Raw genomic sequence first — 23,678 nt, forward strand, 5'->3', positions numbered from 1 at the left:
TGAGCTGTAATTGTCATGCGACACCAGAACTTGGTAGATAGGCCAATGCTTTAATGCCGAACCTAATTACACTGGAAAAAATAGTTCCGATTGTGGCCACCAGGCGTAAATCTGGCGCTACACAGCATCTCTCATCGGCATCTGCGGTGCCTTCCTCACTTATTTGAACCTTTCTGCCCACGTCCCATTCCAAACCCATTTAAAGCACTCCGCCTTCAGGCCACGAGTGGCCTACCGGGACCATCCGACCGGCGTGTCATCCTCGGTGGAGGATGCGGATAGGAGGGGCGTGGGGTCAGCACACCGCTCTCCCGGTCGTAAGATGGTATTCTTGACCGAAGCCGCTACTATTCGGTCGAGCAGCTCCTCAATTGGCATCACGAGGCTGATTATATCCCGAAAAATGGAAACAGCGCATGGCGGCCTGGATGGTCACCCATCCAAGTGCCGAACACGCCCGACAGCGCTTAACTTCGGCGCTCTCACAGGAACCGGTGTATCCACTGCGGCAAGGCCGTTGCCATTCCAAACCCATTTACACATGGAAACATTTCTATACGTCTTTCTCGCATTGACCGCGGTGCATCAATACTCAGCAAGCCGCTTTGCGGGGATTCACGAAAGTACCACTATCATTTCCCTCCTTCTCTTTTCCACTCGCGAACAACTGTAGATAAACGTCAGTGTGAGCTCTACATTCTCTGATTTCGCAAGGCATATGTGGGAGGAAGTAATATGTTGCCCGACTCTTCTTCTAATGTACGCTCTCGGAATTTCGATATTAGCCTTCACTGTGATACAGAATGCCTCTTTTGTAGCGTCTGCTACCGGCGTTCGTTGAGCATCGCCGTAACGTTCTCACGCTGAGTAAATGATCCCGTGACGAAACGCACTGCTCTTCTTTCGATCTTATCTTTTCCCAAACCCGACTTGGTTACCTATGACTGATGAACAACATACAGTAATCGGTTGAACAAGTGTTTTGTAAGCCACTTCTTTCCTAATTGATTTACATTTCCTTAAGATTTTCGCTATCAGAGTCCTCCGCGCACAATGACCTCTTTCTACGAATGGATCCGAATTTTTTATGTGAAAACCGTTAAAGCTTTTTAAATAAAACAAACTTTATTAAGCTTCTACATCTTTATTCTTCACGTCTACATATTTATTTCTCAACGTAGCCAATCAGATGACGAACCCATTTGTTGATACCGTGACTGTAGAAGGTTTGGCCTTCTTGACGGAGCCACAACCTCACCTCTGACTACACCTCTTCATCACTATCAAAATGAAATCCTCGAAGGTTTTCTTTAAGTTTTGTAAAGATATGAAAATCGGATGGGGCCAAGTCGGGACAGCATGGCGGATTGCAGCGGCGCGGTTCCTTCTGTCCCTCTGTAACGACCCTGCAACAACCTGTGAATATTGTCTCAGCAGATCATCAGTAGGGAAGCCGAGCGAAACCTACTGTACTTCGACGTGAACCAGGCTGCAATTAAAGTCACTAATCTATGTTTCGGGAGAAAGTTTTCACACGAAATGAAAGTTTGGAAATTTTGTCCTCAATTAATATATTCTGAAACTTAGGTGAACAAGTATCACTGCCAAGCCCGTGCTAGTCTTAACACAGTTACTCTCAATCCCTTTCACTCACATTAGCAGGTTTATGGTGTTGCATTTCCCGAAAACGTAATAGCTACAAAAGTACGGATTGTTTTTGGTTGATAATGCTCGCTAAATATTAAGTCTGTCGATACCTAATGCAGTCACAGTTTTTTGCCACCGACCTGCTCAATACGCCACGCGGAATTTATGTCTTTTCTCGTCACAAAATTCACTTAAAAATTCCGAAATTTCTACACGCCCATCGGAATAATCATGCCGTCACTTTACAACACTTTTGATGTATGAAACACTGCTAGATCCGGCAACTTATCATTTCCATCGGAACTACTACTACATACGTCCGAACTGATTCGTGGCTAGGCCCCGACTCCTCCCTAGAATACTCTGTCTTCTCTACCAGCAGAGAGAGGCGCGCGAAGAATATTGCTTTACCAATGGTCAGTTTACTCAACAGCCAATAGCAAAACAACCTTCTCCCGCGTGAATCCGCGCAGTAACCAATCGCAAAATAGTAAACCTAACGACTGCACTTTTTACCGACGTAATTATCTAATATGCTGAAGTTTTGTTTATGCATAAAGTTATTTACTATTGTTATTTATACCTGAATTAACTTTCCCTTTACCATAAACTTACTTTATAAATCTATTCTACAAAAATCCCCTTTGTCGACATCCATACTTCTTCGAAATTTTCCCACACTGAATCCCACTACATAACTCGTTAAACAATTATCTTCGTATTAACCTTGAACCACACTCACGCATCATTCATACTGCTAAAACACATTTATAACATTTTACATACACAAAAAGACATAATAACACTTTATGAAATTACTAGAACAGTTTACGAAAAACATTCTATTACTTTAGTGCACTCTAGTGGGCACAATCGAAACTAAATCAGTCCCCTATCGAATATTGTTCTCTATCGGCTGATACATAAACTACGTGCGCGTCCAGTCTCGCGTCACCATCTGTCACTATCCAGCTCTGAGACACATCTCCCACTTCACTGCCTCCAAGGAAGGATCGGAATACGGCGTTACGCCGTAGATAGATAAAAGCGAACCGAAAGTGTCGGACACCTGAAGATGTCGCAGCGCTCGTGTGTGGTTTGGCACTGTCGTGCTGAAGGAGGTGCTCCACGTGTGGTACTCGGTAACAGCACACTGTTTCTCGTCGTCGTGTTACACGCTCTCTGGTGGCAGAGCGCTGCAAATATGTAGACATGTAGCATTAAGATGTAGAATGTTAGTAATGTTTGTTTTATTTAAAAACCTTTAAGGCATTACTTTTCAGCACGTCCTCGCACGTTCTGTGCGAGTTTTGTGTCATAAGTTTGTCTGTTGAGTGTCGGTGCGCGTAGTGGCTGAGTGTATAGTGTAGCGTCATGTTTGCGTCGTATGGTGAAGAAATAAGGGAGAAGACCGACAGATCAACATCAACAGTGTCACTTATCTTCAAGAAACACTGTAGAGACGCTCGCAATATAATACAGGGCAAAGTCTACTGATAAGGAAATTCACGCCATTAGCTCTCGTCCCCTTGCTGACCAAATACTTCCACCATCAGGATTCGAGCATGCTACTTCCGAACCGCGACCCACTCCAAAGGCTACGAAGGAGGATAGCAGTTTGAAAATTGTGAATTACTAGCCTAGTGGTTAATCACAGATCCTCTATTGGCCTCCGGTCAAGTTTTCCGACACTTAACGTGCCCTTCTACCTCTGGTAAAGGTGTATGAGCGTGTGATGATGATGATGTTTGGTTTGAGGGGCGCTCAACAGCGTGGTGATCAGCGCCCGTACAATTACCCAATCTTTGCTCAGTCCAATTGCGCCACTTTCCTGGATGATGATGAAATGATGAGGACAACACAAACACCCAGTCATCTCGAGGCAGGTGAAAATCCCTGACCCCGCCGGGAATCGAACCCGGGACCCCGTGCTCGGGAAGCGAGAACGCTACCGCGAGACCACGAGCGGCGGACTGTATGAGCGTGTGAAAAATGCACATTTTACAATGCGATTCCTACTTCACGTTGAAGGTGGATTGGTTACTAGTGTGCCCATGCATGTTAAAACACTGAAGTCCCAACCAGCCTGTCGTTTGATCAATTATCCACTGAATTTGGACTACAAGTGAGGCAGTCTACTTTTGAACTGTCTGATCCAGTCGAATGTTATTGCAGAATGATATAATTCCCACTTAAACACCAATTTTAAATGGGCGTTTGATACAACTATTTCGGCACTGTGATTTTGATACAAAGGGTTAAACTGAATTAGTAATTTTGATTTTGGAGCAACCACTGACAAATGAGAAGGTCCGAAATCAAACACATATTCCAATCTTCCTGTAGCATTTTACAATTTTCTTTGTTAACGAAGTGTGTAAAAGTACACACGACCTGTCCTTGACCATGAACATAAATGTTAAGAATGGCAAAGCCTTGTAATTCGCATTTTAAGGTATGTGGGATTATCAGTAGTCATTCTCTTCCTGTCCGCTAATTTTGCTTTTTTCTACGCAAGATCTCGTCCTTTTCAATTCGTCTCGTCTCAAGTACTTTATGAAAACAGAAGAAAACCAAAATTAGTGTACCCCGATACCTGCTACAGAGAAAAGCAGCTGATCCTAAACAGAAATGCAATCTATTGCGAGCAAATATCAGGAAAAGAAAAGTGATTATCGTTTGATAACACAGTGATAATCAGCCATTGGAAACAATCGCAAACGTGTAATATCCAAATGATTTACATCCGCTGCGACAAAAGTTGGTATGACGATACGAAACAAGCTGCAGGGAGCACAGACGGCTTACAGACTTACTGGAAGAATCCAAAGTAAATGTAATTCAGCTGTGAAAGGGTTAGCTTACGAAACCATTGTTTGTCCGATTCCTCAGTATTAATTGTTGGTCTGGCACGCGTACTAGGTACAATAGTAAAGGAAGGGATAGAGAACATCTAAGGAAGAACGGTGTGCTTTATCGTGGCTTCGTTTCGTTAGTACGACAGGTTGCCCACTTACTCATCTACCTCCAGCGAAAACGTCTACAAGTGAGGATTTTAATATTTCAGTTCCTAGAAAGCACGTTCCAAAGAGAGCAAAACAACATAATACTGTGAAGGTTTTTAACTTCCGCTACCAGTCACAAAATTTGTTAACTAATGTATTATTTATTTATTGTGCGACACGTTTCGAGGGAATACCTCATCATCAGGCTATGGCACTGCAAAAACGATTTCACAATTAGATCACACAGATGTTAAACAGTCTTTTCATGAATTCTGGGTTATCCTGTGGAAGAAGAGAAAACCTAGTACGAGGTGATGTCACTTTGTAAGGTGGACCGATATTTGCATGAAAATGTTTTTTAAGATTCACTCACTTTGTTCTTATGGCTTGGCATATTTTCTCTTCTTCCTCAGGATAACCACAGCATTTATGAAAAGACTGTTTAACATCTGTATGATCTTATTGTGAAATTGTTTTTGTAATGCCATAGCCTACAGCGTCTCATTTCCGAAGACAGTACTGAAATACCACCCTGCATAACAGTGCTGTTCAGCTGTAACTCTATCTTAAGGCGGAGCCTAACATAGTGATATGCAAAACAGGGGGCTCACAAAATGCCCATGTTCTTGAAATTAGAGAAATTCGAGCGTATACAATTTCTTTCGATGCAATATTCGCGAATGTATATTTTTATTTTGTTATTTACGAGGAGAGTGGGGAGAGAGTGGACATGATAGCAATGTCCTAAGTACCCTCTTACACTCACCCTAACCCTTTCAAGGGCGCATTTCTTGTAGCAACTCAGCGAACATTATTTTTTTGCTATCCTATTAGAATTATGATCAAAAGACTATATTTATTTTTTGATCATTTTATTTTTGTGATTTAGCCTGAAAAGCAATGGTGGTACATATATCACTATGGCTCAATTGATAGGTATTAAAACTATGGTGGGCTGTTATGTGTTGCCATTCCACAGAAAAAAAATAATGAACAGTACTTTCTGGTTTTATTTTGTTTTTTTTCTCTTTATTTAAAAAAATTACTATTACCTGTACTAAAGTTTACTTACCAAAATGTGAAATCAATTCTTGAAAGAATAGTGAACCGACGACAAACAGAAACTGTTTGTTGTAGCAGTTTTCATACACTTGGATCAGTGTACTACCGCAAGATGTCAGGTATAGACAGAGGTGGTATGACGTTTCCCTAAAACCTTTAGGATACCCTTGAGTTGGTGGTAAGCATGCTTGCCAAGGACCACTAATGACAGATTAATTTTGTGGAAAGTGTACTTCCCAAGCCCCTTCCAGAAACTACTTATGTGGTAACCATACTTCCCAATTAATCATTAAAATGCCGTTGTTTGGTGCGATATATACGTCTCACAATCCTGAAGGCTATATTTCACAACAAACAGAAACTACAGCTAGTACAGCGGAATTCCGCTAGATGCCAGGAGCATACAGAGCTGGTAACACATATTCCCTTAAACGCTGTAAAGAAATACATTTAGTGGTAAGTATATCCCCCACGGCCCGCCAAAGGTTAAGGTGCCTCGCGGGTACAAATGTGGCAGCTGTTGTTAGTGCTGGCAGAACATCACTATGTGTCCAGGGGTGACGGGTGGGCGCGGTGTCACCGATGGCAGAGACACAGACGTAGACGGCCGAAGGCGCGCCCCGGCGGGGCAGGGGCTGCACAATGCTCATTGTACGCTCCGCGCCACGCCGCACACACAATGGACACGCGCCGCCCACGCCCTAATGGCGCCATTTCACTGGCGACAGTCGCCACGCCAGCGCAGGCCCCGCAGACGGACTTCGGGCTATCGGGTGAAGCTCGTCGGCGAGGCTGTCTCGGACACCTCACAGTTAACGCCTATCCGCGGCCGATTCTATGCTAACGAGTTGATTTGTTCAGCTTTACTAGCACACAGGTCTTTCACAGAGGTAACAAACGCCTTTCAGTTCTGGTAATAAAGAGACTGCGTTTATGAAAGGTACCAAGATATACAGTTGTTGGAATTATGCCTGAAACACAATATGCTATTCTCCCACTGACTAGGTCAGAAGCCGGCGGAAGGCCACAGAATTCCACGGCTTGTCGATTATCATTGCGCCAGATCTGGATTTCGAGAAATTTCCCAGTTGTAGTTTAATAATAACATTATCTGAAGTTATTACTTCTGTTATCATTTTCGTAGACTGCAAGAGACTAGAGTTAAGCATAGTAAGTACCGAGGACCCCCTTTATTATGGATCAGATAGTCAACAAATTTCTCAACTCATTGTAGGCATCTAAGATACGATTTAACACTTCTGATAATTCCTCTTTTATCATTAGTATGGATAGTTACATGCGCAGAGGATAAAAGCGATTAAAACATTTAGGTGAACAAACGTAAGTACTTTGCTCAATCACTAGTTCACACAAAAAATGGAAGAAGTGAGACGTACAGTCGGAGCGGCTATCTGTTTAACGCAGCGAGATGGTATTTGCTCAGAAATAGAAATATCGAGGGAGAAATTGAAAGGTGCCGTCGACGATTAAGTTCACTAGTGACCTAGTACAAGACCAGTTTGCGGAAGGGCAGGGAATAAATGAACAGTGTCGTCTGCAAGGTGACTATACAGGGAATTGCCTTAAGGGGGGTAGGGCATGAAACGGGCAGACTTGGAGCACGAGAGGCACCACAGGACATTTTAATTTACACTGTCTATACTTTTACAAATAAATTCATAAACCTTTGTTAGCATGACCAGGAAGGATTCAGGATTCACACTCATAGCAGAGGAAGTTCAAAAACATAACAAAACAATTTTTTTACATGTGAAATTTCATCATTTTTTCATACTTACAGGTGTATGAAACTGTAGAATTTCCCAAATCTGTTAAAAACAAAAGTTTAAAACGTAACAGCCCATTCATTTTTCCATAGATTAAATAAATTCTGGAGTTTCATACACCTGTAAGAATGGTTTGTAAGCTGTGCAAAATTGATCGAAGAATCTCTCTTACTTATGAAGAAAAGTGTACCTATAGCAATAAATGAAGCCAACAGTAAGTGATAAAAATCATGAAATTTCACATTTAAAAAATATTATTTTTTCGTGTTTTTGAACTTTCACTGAATTCTTCCTGGTCATGCTGACAAAGTTTTACGAATTTATTTGTAAAAGTATAGACAGTGCAAATTAAAATGTCCTGTGGTGCCTATCCTTCTCGAAGTCGGCCCGTTTGACGTCCTACCCCCCTTAAGCAATTTGGGGAAGCCACTGTGAACCTAAACCTGCACAGGTGGACGTGGGTTTGAACCTCCTGAACAAAAGATCAATGCGTTAACAACTGGCACTACATCCTTCTGTATATCGAAGTGGACAGAGAGGGCAGTAGATAGATAAAACTACCTATTCCCAATGTTGAACTATACCTGCTAATTTGGATAACGAGTGAGCAACAAAAAGACATAACGAAGCGCCAGATTTGTGATAAACAGTAAGGGGAAAAGAAATCGATGTGTCGTGGGAATTTAGACATGGGAATGCCTGTCTAGGATCTCAGAAAGTAAAATCATTTTGCATTGTAAGTGTTTTTGTTTGTTATTTACCCTGTCATTACATCACTGAATTTGCTTCTAAAATTTAAACCAGAAGCTATCATACATTGAATACTAGCATCCAAACTCGTTATCCATTAATGAGGAACTGAAAGGCCCATATGGTGCGTTTTCATTTTAGTCAAAATGCGTGCGTGTTTCATATTCAATATCGCTTCGTTTTAGGTCGCTGTCGCTTCATTGTTGACGGTACAGCCACAAGACGTTTAATCTTCTTCTTTTCATTACAAAAATCTTTCTGTGACTCCACAGGCGACATTGAAATCTTCTTTCCGTATTTTACGCCATATTTTAGTTCTACGTGACGATGCTTTGCTGAGTGTATTTATATATTTTGACGATGCCATTACTGCTTTATCACATTAGGACATGATGTAGAACAGATATGAACATGGTCATTACTGAGTGAGACCGGTCATCGTCGAAGGACTTTATATTGTGATCAGGGACTGGAATAAAAACATTTGACAGTACCTGGATCATTGTTTTATATTCTCGACTATGTCGCAGCCTGTGTCTTAAGTTTGAATAAAAACTATTACCGCCGTCGTCATTATATTTGTGTTTCTTAGTGTACTTTATATTAAGTAATATACTTTGCTGCATAATTTGTTTTAAATAAGAAAAATTCAAATTTTCTCTTATAGATTAATGCGTTTGTTTGTTTGGACCCACAAACGTGAACTTACCACGCAATCTCGTGTTGTTTATGCATGCAAGGACCTGACGTCTTCTGGCGCTTTGAAGAAGCAACATTCGGTAAATCGTATGGCACGGATATAAAAGCTATCAATAATTCGTGAGCTACATAGTGATGCAGGAATAGAGCTTGTAGTTTCGCCAGGAACGACAGAGAACAATCAGGGTAACTTTCATAAAGCAAACTTTTCGCGGTTGGAAGTTTTGCAGTGGAACGTTGGCATGTCGAAACAGTACTGGAAGGGACAGGGTCGGAAACAGTACCATTCGCGAAACAAAATGGAATTGCAGTCAACAGAGTAATGTCCTAAGGCAGCAAGTGAAATGATTTGACATGCGCAGCGAATGCGAAATGATAGCTTAGTTTGCCGGGGTTGACGAAGGGGGCGGAGGAGAATGCGAAGAACGGACGACGAAGATAGACAAACTTTATTAAGGGTGAATGGAGCCCACTGCCCCACATGGTGTGAGATTCTACGTTAGAGGCACGATACAACTGAGACTGCAAGCATATGCCATAGACACGGGTTCCCATGTAGATGCCGTGTTTCTTGACTTCCACAAGGCGTTCGATACAGTTCCCCACAGTCGTTTAATGAACAAAGTAAGAGCATATGGACCAGCAGACCAATTGTATGATTGGATTGAAGAGTTCCTAGCTAACAGAACGCAACATGTCATTCTCAATTGAGAGAAGTCTTCCGAAGTGAGAGTGATTTCAGGTGTGCCGCAGGGGAGTGTCGTAGGACCGTTGCTATTCACAATATACATAAATGACCTTGTGGATAACATCGGCAGTTCACTGAGGCTTTTTGCGGATAATGCTGTAGTATATCGAGAGGTTGTAACAATGGAAAATTGTACTGAAATGCAGGAGGATCTACAACGAATTGACGAATGGTGCAGGGAATGGCAATTGAATCTCAATGTAGACAAGTGTAATGTGCTGCGAATACATAGAAAGAAAGATCCTTTATCATTTAGCTACAATACAGTAGGTCAGCAACTGGAAGCAGTTAATTCCATAAATTATCTGGGAGTGGGCATTAGGAGTGATTTGAAACGGAATGATCATATAAAGTTGATCGTCGGTAAAGCAGATGCCAGACTGAGATTCATTGGAAGAATCCTAAGGAAATGCAATCCGAAAACAAAGGAAGTAGGTTACAGTACACTTGTTCGCTCACTGCTTGAATATTGCACACCACTGTGGGATCCGTACCAGATGGGGTTGATGGAAGAGATAGAGAAGAACCAACGGAGAGCAGCGCGCTTCGATTATTTAGTAATCGCGAAAGCGTTACGGAGATGATAGATAAACTCCAGTGGAAGACTCTGCAGCAGAGACGCTCAGTAGCTCGGTATGGGTTTTTGTTGAAGTTTCGAGAACATACCTTCACCGAGGAGTCAAGCAGTATATTGCTCCCTCCTACGTATATCTCGCGAAGAGACCATGAGGATAAAATCAGAGGGATTAGGGATCACACAGAGGCATACCGACAATCTTTCTTCCCACGAATAATACGAGACTGGAATAGAAGGGAGAACCGATAGAGGTACTCAAGGTACCCTCCGCCACGCACCGTCAGGTGGCTTGCGGAGTATGGATGTAGGTGTAGATGTAGATGGCCTGGAGATCCGTGTAGCCCCTGTACCGCGGTCTAGATGAGATGAGGACACCATCGAGTACAAAATAATTAATATAGAAATGCCGAAAAAGTGCAGAAAATGTCGGAATACAATAAAAGTACATACAAGGTGACAATTATTCAACTATATGGAGAAAAGTAAATTAGTTACAAACTACAGTGTGCACATTCGGATTTACGTTATGACATGTTCGATATGCCACCCGTCCTTGGTGTTGATGTGGCGCAGACGAATAGAGAGATTCTGTGTGGCCCCCTGAAATGTCGGAACATCGATGCTGTCGATAGTTCAATAACTGTTAGCCTGTGTCTGTATGTATAAAGACTGTACCCGTGACTGTACGTTAAACTGATAAAATAGTAAATACACTACGTTAGCTGAAAAATCTTGGAATTTCGTCATAATAACTATCAAGAATACATCATTTGAACTTTGGAAAGAGCAGAACAAGTAAAAATGGGACAAAACTGTAGAAGTTCTAAGCATGTAATTCTAAGCATGTAACGAAATAATAAGCAACCATTTGCGTACAAGAAATTTAATTTCTTTACGTGTTTCGGGCACTTTCTGCCCTTCTTCAGAAGGTTATAATTATCGTATTATTTGCGAGTGTCAACAATAATACACATAGAGTACAGTGTCTGTACCGACATGAACCACATGACCATGGCATTTTTCTGTGTGCCTCTTATTGTTGACACTCGCAAATAACGCGATAGGTATGACTGTCTGAAGAAGGGTACTGCGTGCCCGAAACTGGTAGTGAATTTAAATTGGTTTTAGGCATCTGGTTGCTTATTATTTCGTCATATACGACCACTTTTGCTGAGCACGGATAAAATATTAATGTTCTAAAGATGCTGATATCTCGAGACTTGTTTGAGAAATTTTCTCTGCATTGTGTTATTTATTCGTATATTCTGTGACAGAGAGAAATTCTTAACTGCTGTGAGGAAGTACTGCCCAAAAAATAATGAGCCACAGGGCAACCTTTCAACTTAGATTTTTAAGACTTTGAGTTAATAACTCTCTTTTTTCGGTCCTGCTGTAAACGCACTGAAATTGAACGAGCTGAATAGCGCGCAACATTCTGGAAACGCCTAAGGAAGTTTACCCAAGTGCAAATCGTTCTTTCATTTAGTGTTCACTGAATGAATATTTCTTTCGAATTAATATTATCATCAACAAATTCCGTACAGTGCATGTACGCCGACAACTACGCGATCTATATGTTCTGCAACAAGAATCGCACCAAGGCGATATTGGTTCACCTACATCTGTGCTCTGAAAGCAGCCACACGCTGTGTGCCGGAGCACACTTCTCCTACCACTACCTTTTCCTGCTTCCGTGTTCCAATGGCGAATCGTGCGTGATAAGAATCACTGTCGACAATCTTCAGTATGAGTTCTGTTTTTTCTGATATTTTTCATTGTGGTCATTTCGCCAAACATTAGAGCTGTTGATCATACATCGATATGTCCCTCGAAAATACCGATATATGTTGGAAATGCGACATATATTGGTGTGCTAATATCAGAATGGTAACATCGAACGCCGAAATTGTTATTTTATATTTTTTCGCAATTTTTGGTAAACATTTGGAACTATCCTTTTGAAATTGTAGTAGAACATAATTTTACTTTCACTATGTGGAGGAGTCTTACTACCTTTTGGGCTTTCATCACATCCAGTGTTCCTCTTCGTGTGAAGCAAAAATATAGGTGGCACAAAAGAAGAATGCCGATTGCACTGGTGAGAGGCGGTGTGAATGGAATAACAATATTTCCAGTGTGAAGAAATAGCATCCCAATTGAGAAAAAAAAAAAAAAAACTAGTGTGCTAATTCTTCACATCGGCATTCTTCAAAAACAGCTGTTGAAGATGATGAACAAAACTCTAAATGACGAGATTGGTCGAACAGTCCACGGGTGGACTGCCGGTCCATAGTGTCCAACGGGCACAATATTTCGGCCGTCATGTCGACATCGTCAGGCAGAAACGCCGGGAGAAACTGAAGAATCACATCATATACCTCTAGGGGGGAGGAGATGTATCGCAGTTATCGCAACATGAAGAAATTCGACAAGCTGTGCCACCGAACGCACCTGACGATGGCGACATGTCTGATCGCCGAAATGTTGTGCCCGTTGGGCACTATGGACCGGCAGTACACACGTGGACTCTTCGAGCAAGAAATACGCCTGGAGAAAATGAAGAATCACGCCTAGATTGGTGTTTGCGGTGGGTGCAAACGTGTGAGGGGAAATGCTGACGTAAGCGGCGCTCCGTGCTACCAACAGAAACTGCAACGTTCAGATTCACCACGCAATTTACCTACATCAGCGTGAAAAAAGGTTTATTTCGACACGCAACCAATGAAAAATTAAGAAAATCTGGTTAAATGGAATGAAATATTGCATGACAGTGCACCATGTACACATTTGTTAATTAACAACACAACAATCGACCAAAAACGTATTTAATACAAGCTTTTCATCTGCACAATCTCCCATTATTAACTTTCAAATTAAGCGTTTTTCTTACTATTATTGCTCAAAGCTAGAAGGGTTGCTTGCTTGTTGATGTACACAATATCTAATAACAAACCAATACTTAAATATGCAGCTCTAAAACGTACAGTATATTTACAACGTGCAGCCTATATTTTTTCTTTGGGTAGTCGATATTTCTGGTCGCGATATCGAGCGGGGATTTTATTTTAAATATCGATATATCGACTCCCGATCTTTTTAAAAATGTCGGCAGTCCTACAAGATATACGTGGGAGGAAGTAATTGTGTGCCCCGACTCTTCTAATGCACGCTCCCGGAATCTCAACACTAAACGGACCGCTGACGCACAGCAACTCTCTCGTGGCAAAGCGCACTGGAGCTAGCTGCACGTCTCCGTAACGCTCCCGTGGCGAAACGTGTCGCTCTTCTTTCGATCTCCTGCAACTCTTCTGTTAACCGATCTAACAAGTCGAGCAAGCCATTTCTTCCGTGGATGAATCGAATTCCTGAAGGCTTTTCCAATGAATGTCGGACAGGAATCTGCTCTTCCTGCATTACTTTTATGTGGTCATTCCACTTAAGCTCTCAGAGGGCAGTTACTCCTAGGTATTTTATGGTTGCTACCGTTTCCAGTAATTTTTCACCAACAGCGTAATTGAATAAGAGCAGAGAACTCTTCGCCAATTAACGCGCAACATGTTACATCTTTTTACGTTCGTGCTCAACTGCGAGTCTCTGCACAAGTCATCGACCTTCGCAGCTCTTCCTGCCTTTCGATATACTTCCGCATTGCGGCCTAATGAACAGAATAAGAGTGTACGGAAAATCAGACCAGCTGTGTAATTGGATTGAAGAGTTTCCAGCAAACAGAACACAGCACGTCACTCTCAACGGAGAAAAATCTTCAGATGTAAAAGTATCTTCGTGCGCACTCCAAGGAAGTGTTATAGGAGCTTTACGTTTCGCAATACATAAAGGGTGCAAGACAAATGCACGTCAAAAATTGCAGGACACATTCCTCACACGCAGACAAAGAAATTATGTTATATGAACATGGGCCTGGAAACTTTTTGTTTTCATTTATAACTCATTTTCTCAAACTCATTAATCATGGAATACTCATTAATCATGGGAAACATACACGAACAGAACGCTTCAGCATATCACAGGCAACTGTTTCTGACAGGAGATGTTCAGTATGCCCTCTGTGGGCACTGCTACATGTAGCAATATCCATTGTCGTAGTTAATCTCGGATGCGCTGATGTAGCCCTGGAATACTGCGTATGGTTTCCACAATACGGGCACGGGGACTCTGAACATCTCGTACTGGGGTTCCATACACGAGCACTATCAAATGCCCCGACAAATAGAAGTCCAGTGGGTTTAGGTCCGGAGAGCGTATAGTCCAGGCTATTGGTCCGTCTCTACCTATCCATCTGTCACCGAATCTATTACTTAGAAGCCATAGGACATTAACACTAAAATGAGGTGGTGCCCCGTCGTGCATCACATCTGCTAACCCATCAGGCAGAACATTCTCTACGAAATTATAATAATATTCTCCGTTGAACGTGGGCGGAAGGAAGTGAGGCCCTACCAAGCACCAACAATGCCGGCCCAAACACTGACAGAAAATCTTTGTTGATTACTTGATTCAACAGTTGCGTTACGATTGACGTCTGCCCATATATGCCGACTGTGGAAATTTAGCATCTGATCTTGCTGAAACTCGTTGGAGAATATGAATTGTAACACGGAAACAAAGCGTTTCCAGGTCCGTTTTCATAGATTATTTCTTTATTTTTTCGCCTTTGTGTGAGGAATGTGCCCTGCAATTTGTGCCGTACATGTTTGTTACGCCCTATGTAAGTGCAATAGTGGCTAACATTCGAGTTACATTAGGCTTTTCTCGGATGATGCTAACGTATACGGAAAAATCGCAAAGCTGGAAAATTGCATTTACGAGTAAATGCAGGAAGACCCCTCAGGATCGACGCTTGGTGCAGAAAGTGGCAGCTGACCCTCAGCATATACAAAAATAAAAAGACAGAAGTGTTCTTTGCTGTATGATTACACGACTGCAGAACGATCACTGGAAGCAGTAAAATCCATTAAATATCTAGAAGTATGCGTACGGAGCGATTTAAATGTGAACGACCACAGAAAACTAATTGCAGGTAGGGCAGATGCTGCCTGAGATTCATTGGAAGGATCTTCAGGATTCGTGGTCCATTCACGAAGAGGGGTAGCTTACAAAAGGCTCATTCGACCGATACTTAAATATTTCTCGAGTATCGGAATCCATATCAGAGAGGATTGATGTTTATTTATTTTACTGCCTTCCTTTAGACTTACTCACTCTGGTCGTGTTTTTAAAATTTTTTTAAATTGTTGTACCTTTTGACTGATTACAAACTTTTGTCGCGGCATGATGTCCTGGAGGAGCATTTTGGGGACCGCGTTCTGACTCTGGGGTACCCAGAAGAGACTGGCATGGACCTCGACTGGGCGCCATATCCTCTGGATCTGAACAAATGGTTCGATTGGCACTGAGCACTATGGGACTTAACTTCTGAGGTCATCAGTCCCCTAGAACTTAGAACTACTTAAACCTAACTAACCTAAGGACATCACACACATCCATGCCCGAGGCAGGATTCGAACCTGCGACCGTAGCGGTCGTCCGGTTCCAGACTAGCGCCTAGAACCGCTCGGCCACCCCGGCCGCCGTAGTTTGTAACTAATATACCTCTTTTCATATAGTTCAATAACTGTCACCCTGTATGTACGTGAACGTATTATAACACATAATTGCGAGGACTGACAGAGGAAATAGAGAAGATAAAAGGAGAGCAGAGCGTTTCGTTTCAGGTTTATGTACGAGGTGCATTCAAGTTCTAAGGCCTCCGATTTTTTTTCTAATTAACTACTCACCCGAAATCTATGAAACCGGCGTTACGACGTAATCGCCCTGCAGACGTACACATTTTTCACAACGCTGACGCCATGATTCCATGGCAGCCGCGAGGGCTTCTTTAGGAGTCTGTTTTGACACTTGGAAAATCGCTGAGGCAATAGCAGCACACCTGGTGACTGTGCGGCCACGGAGAGTGTCTTTCATTGTTGGAAAAAGCCAAAAGTCATTAGGAGCCAGGTCAGGTGAGTAGGGAGCATGATGAATCACTTCAAAGTTGTTATCACGAAGAAACGGTTGCGTAACGTTAGCTCGATGTGCAGGTGCGTTGTCTTGGTGAAACAGCACACGCGCAGCCCTTCCCGGACGTTTTTGTTGCAGTGCAGGAAGGAATTTGTTCTTCAAAACATTTTCGTAGGATGCACCTGTTACCGTAGTGCCCTTTGGAACGCAATGGGTAAGGATTACGCCCTCGCTGTCCCAGAACATGGACACCATCATTTTTTCAGCACTGGCGGTTACCCGAATTTTTTTTGGTGGCGGTGAATCTGTGTGCTTCCATTGAGCTGACTAGCGCTTTGTTTCTGGATTGAAAAATGGCATCCACGTCTCATCCATTGTCACAACTCACGAAAAGAGAGTCCCATCATGCTGTTGTTGCACGTCAACATTGCTTGGCAACATGCCACACGGGCAGCCATGTGGTCGTCCGTCAGCACTTGTGGCACCACCCTGGATGACACTTTTCGCATTTTCAGGTCGTCATGCAGGATTGTGTGCACAGAACCCACAGAAATGCAAACTCTGGAGGCGATCTGTTCAACAGTCATTCGGCGGTCCCCCAAAACAATTCTCTCCACTTTCTCGATCATGTCGTCAGACCGGCTTGTGCGAGCCCAAGGTTGTTTCGGTTTGTTGTCACACGATGTTCTGCTTTCATTAAACTGTTGGACCCACGAACGCACTTTCGACACATCCATAACTCTATCATCACACGTATCCAACAACTGTCAATGAATTTCAATTGGTTTCACACCACGAAAATTCAGAAAACGAATGATTGCACGCTGTTCAAGTAAGGAAAACGTCGCCATTTTAAGTATTTAAAACAGTTCTCATTCTCGCCGCTGGCTGTAAAGTTCCATCTGCCGTACGGTGCTGCCATCTCTGGGACGTATTGGCAATGAACGCAGCCTCATTTTAAAATAATGCGCATGTTTCTATCTCTTTCCAGTCTGGAGAAAAAAAATCGGAGGCCTTAGAACTTGAATGCACCTCGTAATTGCAGGTAGGGCAGATGCCTGCCTGAGATTCATTGGAAGGATCCTCAGGATTCGTGGTCCATTCACGAAGAGGGGTAGCTTACAAAAGGCTCATTCGACCGATACTTAAATACTTCTCGAGTATCGGAGTCCATATCAGAGAGGATTGATGTTTATTTATTTTATTGCCTTCCTTTAGACTTACTCTATACATATAACTGGTCGTGTTTTTAAAATCTTTTGAAATTGTTGTACCTTTTGACTGATTACAAACTTTTGTCTCGGCATGATGTCCTGGAGGAGCATTTTGGGGACTGCGTTCTGACTCTGGGATACCCAGAAGAGACTGGCATGGACCTCGTCTGGGCGCCATATTCTCTGGATCTGAACACATACGACTCCTATCTGTGGGGTCACATTAAGGGCTAGGTGTACAACAATAACCCGACAACCATTGCTGAGATGGAAATGGTCATCCAGGAGGTCATCGACAGCATCGGTATTCTGACACTCCAGCGGGTCATGCAGACTTTCGCTATTCGTATGCGGCACATTATCTCCAAAGACGGCAGGCGTATTTCGAACATTTCACATCCTAAATTTGAATATCTGTAGTGACGTTTACATGTTGCATAAAGTATGTGCACGCCGTAGTTTGTAACTAAATGGCTCTGAGCAGTATGGGACTTAACTTCTGAGGTCATCAGTCCCCTAGAACTTAGAACTACTTAAACCTAACTAACCTAAGGACATCACACACATCCATGCCCGAGGCAGGATTCGAACCTGCGACCATGGCGGTCGCCCGGTTCCAGACTAGCGCCTAGAAACGCTCTGCCACCACGGCCGGCGTAGTTTGTAACTAATATACCTCTGTTCATATAGTTCAATAACTGTCACCCGGTATGTACGTGAAAGTATTATAACACATAATTGCGAGGACTGATAGAGGAAATAGAGAAGATACAAAGGAGAGCAGAGCGTTTCGTTTCAGGTTTATGTAGTAAGCACAAACACGTCATGGAGATGCTCAGCTAATTCCATTGGCACACGCTGCAGGAGAGGAGTTCTGCATCACGGTGTAATTTACTGTTTAAGTTCCGACGGTATAAGTTTATAGAAAAGTCAAGCAACATATTGTTTTCTCCTATGTACAGCTCACGAAATGGCAATTAAGATAACATTAGAGAAATCCGAGCTGACGGAGGCTTACCAGCAATCGTTATTCCTGTGCTAACCATACGTGACTGGAACAGGAAAAGGGAGAAGAGACATTTGGTACAGAAAGTATCCTCAGGCGCACCGTGGGGTGGCTCGCGGACTTGCAGATCTATATGTTGTCTTCCGGCGTAGCAGCTTTCCTATAGCTTCCGAGGTTATGAAGTAGACAATTTATATAGAAAGGGAGTGAAACTGTCGTACCGTGGTAGCCGGGTTGTTAGCGGCAACGTGACGGGTCTCCCTGCACCCATGTCGAAGGGCGGCCACAGCCGAAGCGCTTCCGACCGGAGGCAGCGGCGCGGCTCTGGCAGAGCTCTCCCTCCGTCTCTGGCTGAGGACTCCGCAGGAATTTTAAACGCGCCGAGGGCCAACCAAGGTCATCGAGATGGCCCCTCCGGCCCGCAGGAGACAATGGTTCCAGCCCAGCACGGGACAGGACGGGCGGGGCACGGAAAAGCGAACAAAAAAGGGGCAGGGGGATAAGGCAGGCGCGCCGTGGATAAATGTGAGGCGACGGGCGACGATTTAAACGTGGGGGATGGGGGAAGGAAGGGCACGTGAGGGAGGTCAAGTGTGCGCCAGCTTGCGGCGCGCTCGGTGATTAATGTGCGCCGGCACTCATACGACGAGCAACCCAGACCGGTTTAACATACGCCAGGCAACCGGGAAACGCACCTCAAAACTCGCTCCACCTGCTCAGTGTTTTGGAGACACTTTGCCTGTAGTTAGTACCGTGTCGCGTGTCATTTACTTAGCGCCTCGGATACCACAGCATACAAAAATAGTGAACATGCGCTGGGCAGAGATAGGGACGGAAAAGAAGGAAATTAGCTTTTCATGATTGGCTCTGAGCACTATGGAACTTAACATCTGAGGTCATCAGTCGCCTAGAACCTAGAACTAATTAAACCTAACTAACCTAAGGACATCACACACATCCATGCCCGAGGCACGATTCGAACCTGCGACCGTAGCGGTCGCGCAGTTCCAGACTGTAGCGCCTAGAACCGCTCGGCCACTCCGGCCGGCTTTGTTTTGGAACCCCCCGCCATACATGTACCAGGAGGTGCATCTAAGAGAGCACATTGCGTTAGGGGAGTAGAGTTAACTCGTAAAAAAAGCGCAAATATGTCGAGATGTTTTCATTTAAATGGCTTCGAAGCTTCCACATAATTCGAAAAGCTGGTACCGTTATTTTACCTCTCTCCCTCTGCCCAGGAGGGCATACTCGCCTTTTTTTGTGCTATGACAGGAGCATTTTCCATTCTGGTTCCCAACTTTTACGCAACCATTAATTTGACATTAGGTCACTATAGTTTGTGCAACGGATGTAAATTTTTTACGGACTCGGGCGGCGCTTGATGCGATGCAGGTTTTGTTATTGTCTTTCGAAACATGTTGCTTTTACCGTCGCAACGGATGAAACAACAGGACGACCATTAGTTACACGTATTTGTCTATTATCTAACAAAATTTGAATAGATTCGCTCAAACCTGAAACATAGAAGTGGCGCACGTAAAAAAACTCACCAGAAACGTGGTTTTTGGGCGTGAGATCCTACTGAAGCTAATTTTTCTAAAAGCAAATGTTCACTTTTATCCTAAGTATGCATTTTTTATTCATTTGATTCCATTAATCCGTTTCCGCACATTCTATTCGAGCAAAACGAATTTTACTTGCTAAACTAACTCGACTTCAAAACCTTCTTGCGAAGTTTGAACCGATTCGTACAAGAAGGAATTATGGAAGAGTCGCGCTTCATACTATTCCCGGAAGAACGTTCTGTTGTACGTAAAAACTGAAGGAAGAGAGAATTTTTCAAACGGATGAAACTTATCTTAAGCCAAGGTGAGATACACCAGTGGACCAAAGTCTCGCTCCAGTCAGGAGATATTTAAGCCTGACTGCTTTTGCACGTAAAATTCAAACGGTGTACATACAAATGGTGTGCTTATCTGAGCATTAATTTCAGCCTAATTAAAAACTTTTACAAAAGGAATTTAGAGACTCGCACGATTTGTCTGCACGTCAGCTTCGGTTCGTTGTTAAAACCTTACTTATTATGTTGTAACAAGGTTACAGTAAAACAGATGTTCGAATGGCTACACAAATGTCTTCTGGTCCGGAATAAACCAAAATCTGCTTACCTCATGTTCCTATCTCAAATAAGAACCTATTACCAAGACCTGCAACAGCGATTCTGCGCACGGCCTTCTCCCCCTGTAACGATACCCGCATCTACATCTATGACCAGCAAACCACTGAATTGCATGGTAGAGTGCACTTTTCACTACGCCATGCATTACAGTGCCTTCCCTTTATTACAATCGCGTATGATTTACTATTAAAATCGTCTGCAGGATTAGTAATACACTAGATTGACAGCAAGTTTTCCAGTACACATCCACGGGGCACGCCTGAAGTTGTCTGTACGTTTGACGACTCCCCTCCATCCAAGATAACTTGCTACGACCTCTCCCCATCAAGAAATCCTCGGTCCAGGCCCTACTTTCATTCGATCCTCTGTATGATCACACCTTCGTTAATATCCATACCTGTCAAAGGCTTTTCGGATATCAGGAAATGCTTCATCTGCTTGACTGACTTCATCCGTGACATTGACGGTATCATACGAGAAAGAAATCTGTGACTATTCTAGGGGAAGAGGCTCACATCAAACGACGGAGAACAATTTTACGTTTAACCCTGGGAAGCAGGCGAGGATGTTACGCCATCTTTCCTGTTGTGGGAAAAAATAATCAGCGTGCGACGACTTTTCTTATAACTTGAAAAGAGGAGTTACGTGTCGCGTCGGAGATTATCATCGTTCTCGAATGAGGACAAGAGAAAGTGTTCAGGTTTGAATATAGGGAATAACCACAACCCATGAATACTCCTCAATGTCTGTTTCGATATTCTAAGTCACGACAAATCCTCCACGAATCTGAAAATAAGTTAGACGAATGATTCTGTCACCTTCCGGAGTACACATTCTCGATATTAGCAAAAATGTATGGGCTACTTTGTGTCACAGAGCCGAATACGTGTGTCTGTACCTGTGGAAATACAGCAAGATATATTGAGAATGTTCCTACGAGGCCGTTTAGCCTTGGTAGCAGTCGCATAATCAAACACATTATTCCAGTGGAATTAGCTCCAACACATACTCGAACCACCTTCAGACAGTATTCGTTGCACGTTATGGAAGACCGGGTTCTCGCTTGATTACCTGTACGGTTACAATGGGCATGTGTAGCTCGGGTGCCTAGTGTCAGACCCCAACTCCATACGTCTGAGGTTCAGTACTCGATGGGTCTAAGGTTTATTTCTGTCACTTAAGGCTCCTTTCGCCTTTGGGAACGATTTCTTAATGTGACCTATAACAAGCTGCACCATGAGTAGGAGTCAACACAAAGCAATTGGTGCTCCTTTGACTGGCTCAGCTAGGTTCAAAAGATGAACGAAGCGAACAGCACATAACTTTCAAAGCCACGTAAGGTACTATTCCAACCAACCTTTGGGATCCTAACCACTTTAATTCAAACTATGGTACAATCATTTCATGCAATGAAAAGCATACGACGTTCTCAGCATTACTAACGAAAACATGTACAGATATGCGATGTGAAGGAAAAGTCCACTAGGAAAGTAAAAATACAGGAGATCTTTTAGATGGTTCCAGCACGATTGTATTCTCGAATGTGTGACGACTACTGAAGATGACTGCAACTGGTAAACCGATGGCGGTTAAAATGTAATTAGGCCTAACACTTAATAAGTGCAGTCAGGAATGAGTAGATCGCTTGGTAACTGATCGATCAGTTCAAAACTTCCAAGCTTTTGTCATTCACATGTTCATTGTGAAATCAGAATGTGTGTGTTTCAGTACTAACAGGTCAACAAGTAAATCGTTCTACGGTAAAGAAAATTTGGAGCTTATGGCAGATTTCATATCCGTTGGTAACGTTTGAAAATTATGCGGAACACATACGTAATTAATAATCGCGCGTGGCTTTTTTCCTTCGGATTTTTCTTTAGTTGCATCCCTTCTCAACGAACCAGCTTTCCAGAGTAATATGTCGCGCGCTGTAACTCACCTCATTTGCAGTTTACAGCGCAGCTTCTCGGCTGTGCCGACTCGCAGGACTCGACGAAAAACTCCCAGGCACTGAGATCCCAGCTGGTGTGCTTCGTCGTCAGAGGCCAGCTTACGGTCGACGTGAAGGCACAGCCTCGAATCTAGTCCACAATAACGAGCTATTTACTACTCGCACCACACGTTCTCGAGTCAAGTCGTTTATAGTCACACGCTCTGGGAAACACCAACCGCCGCCGCTCTGCAGTACACAGTGGTACCGAAAGCGAATGTTGCGCGAGCCGCAAGCAGGCCTGCGCTAGCCCGGATGCTAAAGTTCACGATGCGAGCAGCTGAGTAACGGGAAACCTGCGCTGACGCACCAGTGGGTGTCGCCACCTATCGTAAGGACTCGAGCGCTGCTGGCCGCACCGCCCGCTGGATGACTTCCTTACGGTGTGTCGTCACAGAAGAGTCTGGCAACAGACGACTAATCACTGCAAGGCGGTTTCACGACGTCGGTACGCCCGCAGATGGCGCTGTTGACCACCGGTGTACGCAACCCTAGATATCGGAGTAAAACACATTTAAGCTGGCCTCACAGCCCTCGCCGTGGACCAGTCTCTCGACAGTTTGCTTCCTGGACAGCTGCACAGGGCTGATACGCCAGGCACCCCGTCGCGCGTGTTGCCCCCGGACCGCACAGCAGACGCTCTGACCGCCGAGCTGCGGCGTCGTCCAGCGACTGACTCGCGGTCCGCGGCGTCCCCAGACGAGCGGCCGAGCGGCTGCCCCCACCACCGCTGATCTGCCCCCACCACTGCCACCGCTGCCCCCACTACTGCCGGTCACCCCACCACGGCGCCGCCTCCTACGCAGGGCCGCCACCGGCGCACGCAAGTGGCTGCTCGGCGGTGGGCGCCGTTGCGCAACTGCTGCCCGTGGTGCTGCTGCCGCCTGCGTCTCGAGCCGCGGTCGACGCTCGCAGGGGAATTCTGCCTGCCGGCTGCTCCTGCTGCCCGCTCCCGTGCAGACGCGGGTCAAGGCCGCCGCGAGGCGCCGCGCCGGA

At 44.0% G+C, this 23,678-nt stretch overlaps 1 protein-coding gene across 1 annotated transcript in view; it reads right to left on the minus strand.

Annotated features, from left to right (window-relative positions):
• The window catches only part of LOC126191301 (uncharacterized), a 202,880-nt gene extending 179,530 nt beyond the window's left edge, over window positions 1-23,350 (minus strand). The window contains exon 1 of the mRNA XM_049932129.1: window positions 22,632-23,350. Coding sequence (XP_049788086.1) covers window positions 22,632-22,636 — 5 coding nt within the window. The 5' untranslated portion in view covers window positions 22,637-23,350. The remainder of the gene's footprint in view (window positions 1-22,631) is intronic.
• Between the last annotated feature and the right edge of the window lie 328 nt (window positions 23,351-23,678).

Source organism: Schistocerca cancellata, chromosome 6 (assembly GCF_023864275.1).
Source record: "Schistocerca cancellata isolate TAMUIC-IGC-003103 chromosome 6, iqSchCanc2.1, whole genome shotgun sequence".
In the NCBI taxonomy this organism is placed as follows: Eukaryota; Metazoa; Arthropoda; class Insecta; order Orthoptera; family Acrididae; genus Schistocerca; species Schistocerca cancellata.